Source organism: Crocuta crocuta, unplaced genomic scaffold (genome assembly GCF_008692635.1).
Source record: "Crocuta crocuta isolate KB4526 unplaced genomic scaffold, BGI_CrCroc_1.0 scaffold81, whole genome shotgun sequence".
NCBI classification, from domain to species: Eukaryota; Metazoa; Chordata; class Mammalia; order Carnivora; family Hyaenidae; genus Crocuta; species Crocuta crocuta.
The window spans coordinates 3,685,288-3,696,859 of record NW_027527808.1 but is presented as its reverse complement, the minus strand read 5'-3'; the positions used below and the strand labels follow the sequence as shown (position 1 = coordinate 3,696,859).

General features: G+C 36.7%; 3 protein-coding genes across 6 annotated transcripts in view; all 3 read left to right on the top strand.

Moving 5' to 3' along the window:
- Window positions 1–7,034, top strand: part of ZFAND1 (zinc finger AN1-type containing 1) — a 23,375-nt gene extending 16,341 nt beyond the window's left edge. For both annotated transcript variants that reach the window (XM_077774476.1, XM_077774483.1), the window contains exons 7-8: window positions 5,845–6,000; window positions 6,088–7,034. In XM_077774476.1, coding sequence (XP_077630602.1) covers window positions 5,845–6,000; window positions 6,088–6,258 — 327 coding nt within the window. In that variant the 3' untranslated portion in view covers window positions 6,259–7,034. The remainder of the gene's footprint in view (window positions 1–5,844; window positions 6,001–6,087) is intronic.
- Window positions 7,035–7,690: 656 nt separating this feature from the next.
- On the top strand, window positions 7,691–9,723 carry SLC10A5 (solute carrier family 10 member 5). Its single transcript, XM_077774744.1, is given in 9 exon segments — window positions 7,691–7,729; window positions 8,480–8,868; window positions 8,870–9,032; window positions 9,035–9,205; window positions 9,208–9,335; window positions 9,337–9,392; window positions 9,395–9,469; window positions 9,472–9,523; window positions 9,525–9,723. Coding segments are annotated over 9 exon segments (1,272 nt in total).
- A 14-nt stretch (window positions 9,724–9,737) lies between these two features.
- The window catches only part of IMPA1 (inositol monophosphatase 1), a 33,440-nt gene continuing 31,605 nt past the window's right edge, over window positions 9,738–11,572 (top strand). For all 3 annotated transcript variants that reach the window (XM_077774452.1, XM_077774442.1, XM_077774434.1), the window contains exon 1: window positions 9,738–10,685. The gene's annotated coding sequence lies outside the window, so the exon portion shown is untranslated. The remainder of the gene's footprint in view (window positions 10,686–11,572) is intronic.

The following is an 11,572-nucleotide window of genomic DNA, read 5'->3' as shown; positions in this document are numbered from 1 at the left end:
CCTAACAGGCAAACTCAGGCACAAAAAGGTTAATAAGCAAACTTAGTAAGGTAGAAAACTACAAATTGAAACCAAGTGGACTGTCTTCAGAAACCATATTCTTTTTTTTTTTTTTTTAATGTTTTATTTATTTCGGGAGAGAGAGAGAGAGAGAGACAGCGTGAGCAGGGGAGGGTCAGAGAAAGAGGGAGTCACAGACNATTATATAGAAGTCCTTGCTAACATGGAGTTTATATTTCAGTGTGGGGAGTTAACTGTTAAATAGATACTGCCATGTCACATAGCAATTACAGCTATAAATAAAAATCAGGTTTTAGATAGATTATTATCTCTATATATCCTTCTCATTAGTGCCCAGCAGAAATTCTCTCAAGGGAGCTGGTATGGCTCTAAATAATTCTTTAAAAACTGGATAAATATTCCACAGTGTGGATGTACAGGTCTGTAGATACTTATTTTGCCATTATTGATGAACATCCACTTTGTTTCCAGTTTTGTCTACTGTATTAAGTAGTCTCAGTCTGTTTTCTTTTTGTGAGATAAATTCCCAGGAGTGTATTTGTGGGGTCAAAGGATATGTGTATTTTAAGTCTTCATAGATGTTGCTAAGCTGCTTTATAAAGAAGTTGCAACAATTTACATTTCTAGTAGCAATAGTTATAATAGTCAGCTTTTATTGACTGATTACACTATGCCACGCGTTGCTTTTTTCACTTTAAATTTTTTATCTCCCTTAGTGCAACTCTCCCAGTATATTATATATCCTCATTTTACACATAATCTGAAGTTGTTTATGATAACTCTGGTGATAAGCCTGCCATCCTACGAGTTTAATATACTGCCTCTTGTGGCCAGACATGAGAGTAATGTTTTCCAGTCTAATGGCTAGAAAAAGATATTTTCTAATTGTTTTCTTTTGCATGTTCAGTTTGAACATCTTTTATTATGTTAGCCGTGTGTAGTTGCTCTTTGAATCACCCGTGCATATCCTTTGATCACTTTTCTTTTGGTTGTCCTTTAACTCACGCTCCTGGCTTTTAATTCTGTTTGGTCAACTTAGTATGGAAACACTTTGGAATATAATAGATATTCTTTTATCTATAATCAATCTGTTTTGAAAATTTTTTTCAAAATGTATCAAATATATTGATTTTTACTTAGGTATCTTGTTGACATGTGTTTTAATTTTTTCTGAGGTCTGCCTCCCCCTCCTTCTCCCCACCCCCCACTTTGGTTTCCTTTAGGATTTTTATTTTTTGGCATTTTGGATTTGTCTTTAATCCCTCTGGAATTTGTTTTTTTTTTTTTTTTAAATGTTTTATTTCTAGGGGAGAGAGAGAGACAGCGTGAGCAGGGGAGGGTCAGAGAGAGAGGGAGTCACAGACTGAAACAGGCTCCAGGCTCCGAGCTGGCAGTCAGCACAGAGCCCGACGCGGGGCCCGAACCCATGAACCGCGAGATCATGACCTAAGCGAAAGTCGGACGCTTAACCGACTAAGCCACCCAGGTGCCCCTGGAATTTGTTTTTAACGTATAATATGAGCTAAGGACCCAATATTACTTTCTTCCAGTTTTTTAGCTAGTTTTGCCATCACCAATTATTAAATCATTTTTTCTGTTGAAGGTGGTATTTGGTATTCCAGTTCATGAGAAGTTTAAGATTTATTTTTACTGGATCTNAAATTTGAGGCAATAGCTCTATAGAATGTTCTCATATATGATAATGTAAGGTCACCTATATTTTTTTCTTAGCAGTTTTCATATTCATGTTTATTCTATTTAAATTAAAACTTTCTGGGTTGGGGGGATTGGCAAACTGAAAGGGAGTGGGAGACATAAGCTTTCTGTTACGGAATGAAGAAGTCATGGGAATTAAAGACATAGTATTCGGAGTATAGTCAATGACATTGTAATAGCATTGTGTGAGGACAGATGGTGTAGCTATATTTGTGAGCATAGCATAACGTATAAACTTGCTAAATCACTGCTGTACACCAAAACTAATATAAAGTTGTGTATCAATTATACTTACAAAAAACCAAAACTCCTAGGATTTGTATCATTATCCTAATGGGACAAGGTTTTAAGTGACAGACTCCAGCAAGTAACGTTAAAGATTATAGGCTCTTTAAAGGAGAAATGGAGAAACTGAGAGAAATCATTAATAGCAAGAGAACACAGTATGGTCTTAGAAATGTGGCTTTCCATGCCCCCCAGTTTCCCACAAGGATGTAATCTGTGAATAATAATGCCAACAGGAGGTAAAGATTTGGCCATTTATGAGAAACCCCCTTTGCTATTCTTAGGAGGATTTTATACCCCCTTACTATCTTCCTCTTGATAATGGAGATTCTGACCTCTCCCTGCTCACTAGGTATAAGTAACTGATGAAAACCCTCAGTACATTATTTAGTGATTTCTGTGAAGTTAGAGAAAATAAAATTAAATCTCCCAGCAAATTCTGACTATCAGCAAGTCCTGACTGAGGACCATTCCTGAGGGATTCACTTTGGGTTTGTCCTATAGAACATTGTTTTCCTATCTAAGAACCTTTTGTCTTTTCATTTATTTAAATCGTGTTTTAGTGTCTTCTGTAACATTTTATGTTTTTCATTTAAGTCTTACTCCTTATTTTCATCCCTGATTATCTCATGGGTTTTGTTTTGTTGTGAACAGAATATTTCCTCCAACTGCTCTACGTAGGTACTTCTAATATAGAGAAAAAAGATGTTCAGTCACATAAGCAAATGCTTTTCTTTGCCTTCAATTTCCAGGTAAACAATCACACCCCATTAACAAATAAGGGTAGCTTTAATTATTTTTTAATTATACTAGCCTATTCATTTTTTTGTACTACATTATCTACACTCTCCATTGTAATGCTTTATAATATGATAATAGACACGTGCTAACAGTTTGAGTTTTTTAACGTATATAATTAAGTGCCGATTTGTCTCTCAGAATCTAAAGTTACTTGGTATTGTATCCTCTTGAATGAGACAGGAATTTGACCTGCTTTCTCAAGTTGAAGGTTCCATGCCATCATCTTTGTTCACACATGATTATTTTTAAGTCAGTACTATAGCTATTTAAATTTGCCAGCATATGTTTTTTGAATTTCTCTTTCCTTAGGACTCACTTGTATTTTGGCTAAAGTACTAATAACTGTTCATTCATTAAGAGTCTTCATTGGTGAACTCTTTGAGGCTTTTTTTTTGTCTGAAAGTGCCCTTATTTTGTCCTCACTTGAGCTGGATTGTCCATTAGACTCTCTCAACTCTCTTAATATTCTCTTCATTGTCCTCTGTTACCTATTGTTGGGGAAACATCTGTCAATCTTGTTGCTTTATGGGTAATCAGTCTTCTAGTAGCTTTTAAGAGTTTGATATTTTCCAGCTTCAGTGCAATGTTTCTACATTTGGATTTAATTTAATTACCCAGCTTGGCCCTGGAGGTACATTTTTAATTTCACTATTTCTTAACTTTGGGAAAATTATAGTCATTTTCTCTGAATATTGCTTCCTTCTGAAATCTTGTTAGACCTATTTTTGGGATGTATAATTTCTATCTTTATGTCTATTTGTGCTGCATTCTAGGGGATTTCCTCAAATCCATCTTCAAATCAATTAAGCCTTTTTATTGAAGATTATCGAAATTTCTCCTGTTTGAGTTTATTTCAGAAACTGTATATTAACATTTTTATATTTCTCATTGGATCTTTGTAGCTTGTCTTGTTTCATTTTTGTTTTATACCTTCTTGTTCATTTTAAGGATATTTCATAATTTAAAAATAACTTTTAGGGGTGCCTGGATGGCTGTTGGTTAAGCACCCAACTTTTGATTTTGGCTCAAGTCCTGATCTCACAGTCGTGAGATCAAGCCCCACATTGGGCTCTGTGCTAATTGCATGGATCCTGTTTGGAATTTTCTCTCCCCACCCCTCCCCCCCCTTTGCCCACCTCCCCCCAGCCAAATAAATAAACTTTAAAAATAAAAAAAAATAACTTTTTATAATGTCTCCTTGAGTTCAATTAGTTCATCTGCCCATAGTAAAGTAACTTTGAATTTCCATTTATAGATTCTGCATGTTCATCTTGAGTAGGAGGTTCTTACTGTATCTCACTGTTGTCAGGCACCTCTCCCGGTCTAGCAATTTTGTATTTTCTTCGACTGGCCTTTTTCGGGACTTCCATTCCAAGTTTGAGATTGGCAGTTTGGGCTTTTGACCTTCAGAAACTTTGAGATTGTTGTGTATCCATTTACTGACTTGGAAGATGTTGGCTTTGTTCACTGTCAAGACGTTCTATCTGTGCTTCTCTGCCTCCCTAAATATTACATTTTATAAGCAGTAGCCTAAGTCAGCATTCTGCAGAACCTTCTTCAACTTTCTTTCCTGGAGCCCAAGTCCCACACTAGTCTCTGCTTCTAAGCAGTGAGCCCGAGCCAGGTACTTCATCTCCATGTAGCACCATTGTTTCCCATTAACCCACAAGCTGAACTCTTGGCACTCCTTTCTCTTCTGGAGCCTTGAAAGTCTGTGGCTCAGCCTGCCTATCACTTGTTTGCATTTGTTTCATTTTTGATCCTCCAGCATATTTTGCTTGTGCCTGCCTGCCAGCCTGCCCACCCCCTTGGCCTTTCTTTCTTTCATTGAGGCTATAGATTTTACATGTTTTCCTTTTATATTTATGGTCTTGTTACCTTTTTTTGGAGCAGGGACTATTAAGTTATAGAGTTGGCCCAAGGCTTGAATTTCCGGTGATTTGTTTTTCTTTAAATAGTTGTTATCTGTTATGACACATTCCACTGATTTTCAACAAATCTAAATTCCTTTGTGTTTAGATGCAAATCGTGTTGAATCTTTTATTTCTTAAAATAATTGTGATTATTATTACTATAATTTAGAGATATACTAGAATTTAGGGATATACTAGTTATAGCAAAATATTTATTGTAGCAGGAATTGGTCTATAAAGCAGCACTTTTTTAAAGCAATTTTTAGGAATCAGGGAAGATTAGAGGCCAAAGACCTTTGCTCCTCTTTAATTTTCCTCCTACATTTGTTAACTTAGCAAAAAAAAAAGAAGAATATAGAGCATAAAATACTAGAGGAACCATCTCCAAAACTTTGAATCATTCTGTTTTGTTGATAAGGTACTTGGCTTATTTTATTGTTTGGACCTTTGTTCTCAAGAACCCTGCTGCATCTAAAGATGTAGTAGGGTTTTTCAGGTGAAATGTTATTATGTATCAGGAAACTTTCGATTGCAGGGGACAGAAATTTGATAACTAGCTAATGAAAACATTTTTTATCCTATAATGGGGAGTGATGCATTGATCTGATCTCAAGGGATGACTGGATTCCAGGACTCATACCCTCTTGAATGAGTCCATCTGTTTCCTTGACTTTCCTCTCTGTGTTGGAGTCCTTCTCTCCCATTTGAGAAAACTTTTCCACGTAAGTTCAGGAATAACTGAGGGGTTTGGGGGGAAGAGCCATAGGTAACTTCAGTTTAATCCAATAAGAATTAAAAAAAAAAAAAAATTGTTCCTCCCTCCTCCTAGCTTTCAAACATAAAATATCTCAGGAGAAGACTTAGACTTTGGCCTTTTCTACATTACATGCTTATCTTTGCACAGACCACCCTAGCTAAGTAGGGTCTTCAGTCCTACGCCCATGCTTTTAGGTAGATTCTGAATACTATGATTGGTAGCCCCACTATAAAAGTTGCATCATTAGAGGGTAGTCCTCTAACCAGGAGAAGTCAGGAAGAGAGGACATGAGACAAAAGCAGATGGCTGTTTCATATATATGATCTATATTTTAACTTTTTATTTTTACAGAAAGAAAGAGTTTACTTTCAGGTTTTCTTACCTAAAGGGAGCAAAGAGAAGAGCAAACCAATGTTCTTTTGCCACCGATGGAGCATTGGAAAAGTCATCGACTTTGCAGCTTTTTTAACAAATCTTAAAAATGACAATAACAAATTAACAGCAAAGGTAACAACTGGTTATAATAACTCTTTTCCTAATTAGGATACTCTATACCAGCGTGTTTATTATAGTATGATTTCTTTCCCTCAACAGAAATTAAGGTTATGTCACATTACTTCAGGAGAAGCCTTACCCTTGGATCATACCTTGGAAACCTGGATTACTAAGGAGGATTGCCCTTTGTATAATGGTGGAAATATTATCTTGGAATATCTTAATGATGAAGAACAGTTTTTAAAAAATGTTGACTCTTACTTGGAATAGTCATGTAAGGGATTCAAGACAGAAATGATGAGGAAAATTCTGTGTTAAGTCCATTTCTTTTACTACACATACTACACAGATTTATTTTTAAATGTTCCGTTTTAATTTCTATTATGTCCTTTGTATTATCAATTTTCTGCTAAATTGAATTTGAATTTTTGTGTTTTAAACTATGAACTGACATTCATTTGTTAGCAAATCTTTGTATTTAACTAGCTTTTATTAGATTATGGTTAATAATAGCAAAAAGAGGTGTATTTCACTTATTTTTAATGTCAGCTGTTGATGGACTGTGACTCTGCTGCATATGATCGTTACTCCAGGATCTAAGCTGAAGAAGTGACTCTGTTTTAGACATTGCTGCTTTTATGGTGGAGGAAGAAGGAGCTGGCTTTTTGAAGATGCATGTAACATGGCTAAGCCTAGCATCATGAGGCCAGGAAGTATAGCCTTAACTGTATGTCAGCATTTATAAATTAGTGTATGTACATGAATCATAGAAACATAGAGTGAATGAGATGGTCTCCAAGTTTTTGGATGAGGAATCTCAGGCTTAAGAAGAGAAAAGGTTTTCTTGGTGTCCCCTAACTGCTTTGGGGCATATCTCTCTGATAAAGATCCTCTTCCAGTACGATTCACCTTTTTTATTTGTGTAAATGTATTACAAATGAGGAAGGATGAGGTAGCACAACTTCATTACAGTGTCTTTATAGACATGCAAAATACAGGCCAAAAATAACTGTATTTTACCAACATATTAAAATGAATGTGTCTGACTGATATGTTCCATCAGTACTCAACAAAGCACTATATGGAAGGAAAAGAAATGATTTCTGCTTGTTTTTGTCCCTTGTTGGGGAAGGCTTTGTCCCTTTTTCTAATTGTCAGGGACACGCATAATGGCTTTAGGTACAATTAAAGGAATAAGCTCAGAATATTCATTTCCTCTCTTATTACTTTCATGCAAGGAATGGAGCTAACCTTTGACTTCTGTCAGCTACTCATACACTTGTTTGTTAATGTAGTTATTTGAGTGCCTACTAAACATAAGAATTTGATTGTAATTGCCATGGTGAATAATGGTGAGATATATACATTCTTATAAGTATAATCCAAGCTGTGTAGCAGGTGCCAAACGAGTAAGTAGACAGTAAATATAGCTATGTTCCAGTGGCTCTTTTATTAGAAACTACAAGAGCAGAAGTAGAACTAATTCTTAAATACATTCCCAATACCATAAAGTTTTAATACGAACTAAATACCTTAGCATCTGTTGTAATTACTTCTACATAGTAAGTGATCAACACCTGCCTCATGAATTGAACTAAAGATAAATATACCAGGAAGAATAGCAATTAGTAGTGAGAAGAGGGGAAGTAAGGCTGGCAGAGTTTGAGTTACACCCAGGGAGAATGAAGAAGAGGTCCCGTCCATGATTAGAGAAGAGACCGAGCAGCATGGAGGGACTTGGGTCAGTAGTCCTGCTGGTGATTAAGTTAGGTCAGGTCCCAGGTAGCGGAGCAGACTGGTCTGGAAGGGACACCGGTACCAGCATGCTCTGACTGTAGGGACCGGGGGTTCCAGCCTGAGTAGTCTCCTAAAGAGAACAAGATTGTGGGGAAGAGAGAAAGTCTCTTTAGCTTCTCATTTCTAAACGTAATCTGAAATCGGCTGTCTCAAGCTTTCTTTTTAGGGCTTTCATTTGAGGAAGTCTAGAAGAAAGAGTAGGTTTGGGCTGTGATAATTCCAACCTGTTAAAGCTGTGGCTTTTACATTTTCATAACTACAGATTAAACAAGTTGTGTAACTCACTAGGAACCTTTGTTTTAAAAAAATTTTTTTTAAATACTCATTTTTGAGAGAGCACAAGCCCGGGAGGAGCAGAGAGGGAGGGAGACACAGAATCTGAAGCAGGCTCCAGGCTTTGAGCTGTCAGCACAGAGCCCAGCGCGGGGCTCAAACCCACAAATCATGAGATCATGATCTGAGCTGAAGTTGGAAGCCTAACCGACTGAGCCACCCAGGTGCCCCTCACTACATACCTTTGTATTTTGAAAAGCTTGATAGCCATGCTCCTACTGGACTTTGATCCTACTGGACTTTGATCCAGCAAAAACAATTGTTATCTAAGGACTATCACTTGAAAAGAATGTTCTGTAGCTTTTTCTTTTTTAATGGTTTTGCTGCATATGTGACTTATTTAAACTTTCAAATTGATTAGCAAGCTTGTTATTACCCTGTCTTCATCCTGCTTTTGTGGTTTGTGACTCTGGGAGAAGCAAGGAGGTCATTTCTCAGTGTTCTGAATAAAGACTGAAGAAATGGTCATCAGAGATCAAGTTGAAGAGCTAAGTGGCCAAACTCCAGCTGTCTCTTGTTACAATTAGATGATAAACTGCTGTAAGTGGTGACTGAGACACCTATCATCAGAAACCTTAGAACCGGTGAAGATGGAGATGCAAATTTGACCATACAACTATGGGATTCTGAAGGTAGGCAAGAAAGACTCCCTCAAGAATTAATGTTAAAGTCAAAGTGCCTAAACAAAGCGAAGATGGTCTTCAAGGCATCCATGCATATTGATTGACATACCCTAGTGCTTATTCTACCAATGTGCATTTGCTTGCGGTATTGAATTGCAGATGTTTCAAACTGTATGGAAGACTCCTTTGCCAGTAATTCTTGGCAAATTGGGGCAGTTTCACAATTTTTTTCTTAGGCCATTTTGTGGATTTCTTTGAACACAGACTTTGGTATTCTAAGAGACACAACATAGGCTTTTGGGTTTGTAGTGACCTACACATGCCCAAGAGGAGTGTGGGGTCTGTTTCTCTGTTCTGCTTCTAGAAGAAGATCTCATTTTGGCCATTTTGATAAAACTTCAACGTCATTGGCCCTGATAATGATACTTGCTAGTTCTTATGTATGCAGTAGGCTGTTAAGGTTACATCAGGTACATTTCATATTGCTGTTTCTAAAATTATATCCATACTCCTTTTCATCATTCTAACATCAGTTGGAATAGTCATCAAGTGTAGCATACCTGAAAAAGCAAACTTCCTGGAGAGAATCATTAGACTTGAGTCTTCATTTAATGTTTGTAGGGATTTATTTAACTTTCAGAATGTTTCTAAAAATAATCTAGAGGAGCTTTCATTGGGTGTCTTAGTTCCTGCTTTGGGTTTGTTGTTTGGGTACAACTTTGCTAAAATTTTGTGCTGCCTCTTCTTGTTTGTAAAGTTGTCGCTATTGAAAGTGGGATACTAGTTTATTAGCCTTTGCTAATTATTCAATTCTTCTTCACAGTCCAAGGCAGACTTACCTTCTGTGGCTCCTTTTATAGTGGCTATGTATTCTGGATGTGAAATGTTACTGATCCTTCTGCTTTACAAGGCTAAGAAAAGATGTATCCTTATCATTGAAGATAAAAGGAAAAAGAAGTCCCCTGGCCTAACAAAGCATTAGTGAATTCTCACTCTGAATGAGGTACTGTGGGAGATTGAAAGAATATCAAAAAATTATGCCTATTTTCAGTTGACTACAGACCATTAAATGCACAGAAATTCAGAGGAAGGTGCCCATTTTTAAAACCCGTTGGTTTGGAAATGATTTAGAGTTGGATTTGAATAGGACACTTTATAATGGTCTCTTAGACAGGGAAGAGCAATAAGAATATTCCTTCTGTAGTGATTGTGATATATTCCAAGTTTATGGAAGGGATCTCAATATAATAGGCAGGCAGTAAATGCTGACACTGTGAATGAATATGTAAATTCCTATCTGGGTCTGATTGATCAGAATCAATACGTCTTAAATGTAGCATCTCTGCACTTGGAACTGTACTTGTGTTGCACATCTCCCACTCAAGGCATTACCATTTACCCTGAAACACAGGGTCATCTCTTCCTCTTCTCCTTTTTTCCTTCATTCTTTCCTTTTTAGTCAAATTATTTTCTACAGAAAGTTTCCTGTAATATCTTTTCATCAATCTCCTCTTTATTCCCAGTAATACCACTTTTGTTCTGCCCTATGTTGTTGCTTACCTAAAACTCAACTGGCTTTTGGCCCTTCTGTCCATTTTCCAATCACTATCAGATCAATCTTAAAATCTAACTTTGATTATGTACCTTCCCTGTGACCAGCTTTTTTGTCTTTTGAATAAAGTTTATATTCCTTAGTGAGGTGTTTATTATACTCCCTGACTTCATTCTCCCTTTCCAGTTTTATCTCCACTCTTGCTTTTTACACACAGCCGTGCTCCATTCAAACTGGATGACTTGGTATCTCATGAATATGCCTCTGTTCATGTTATTCCTGCAACCTACAAGGAGGCCCACCTCTACTTGATCTCAATTTTGACTATTCTGCTGACCTGGCTCCGACATCACTCTTGCCATGAAGCTTTTGCTAATCGCACTTAGCAACCTGTAAGTGAAATTTTCCTCACAATTGTTTGTATTTCATATTTAGCCAACTTGCCTTGTTTTACAGTTTTCGTGTTTGTCACATTCTGTTATAAATCCTTGAACATGAGAATGAAACATATAAACATGATAGTGCAAGCAATATTCAGTTTGATTCTCCCCATGTCTACCTCATCTCCTGTGTGCTTATTCAGATAAAAGGCTGAAGTACAGAGTAGGCCCCAAACAAATAGTGTGTTTGTTTTATAACACTTCTGAATTATCAGTGGTAATTTCTAGTATCTAGTTGTTTGTACTCCTCTCCAATGATAGGGTGGGCGTAATAATAATAATGAGAAATACTTCTCTAACCTGCTTCTCCCATTTCCTAGCCCTGTAGCAGGCAAATTAATCTTCCTATAGTCCAGTTTCCTCACCTGAAAATTGGAGAGGATAATGTGAATTCTGTCAAATTTTGTGCAAATTGTCAACTCCGAAAAGGAGGCAAAACTGAACAAAAAATAAAGGCTTTTTATTTGGATCTCACAATTGAAATTCAGAGAACACAGATTCTGTTAGTAAGCAGAAAAGTGTTCCACTTATGTGGGCAAAGCAAAAGTTTATTCTGAGAAAGAATTGGGTTGATTACATGATTTTGATAGGAAAAAACACACCTGTCAATTGGTGCTAACCAGTTGAGCTGCGTTTGATTACTTTTATTATTGGTGCTATCAAATGAAACTAATCTTAGTATGTTTTAGTCAACTATTCTGTCTTCATAAAGTTCAAACCAACGGTTTTATGGTCCTAATGCCAGTTCTGTTTAGCAGCTACTTATAAAACATTTGCCACTTTGGCCCCAGTTCAAGAATTTACTAGTTAAAAAGGAAAATGGAGCTTCCAAATGGAGT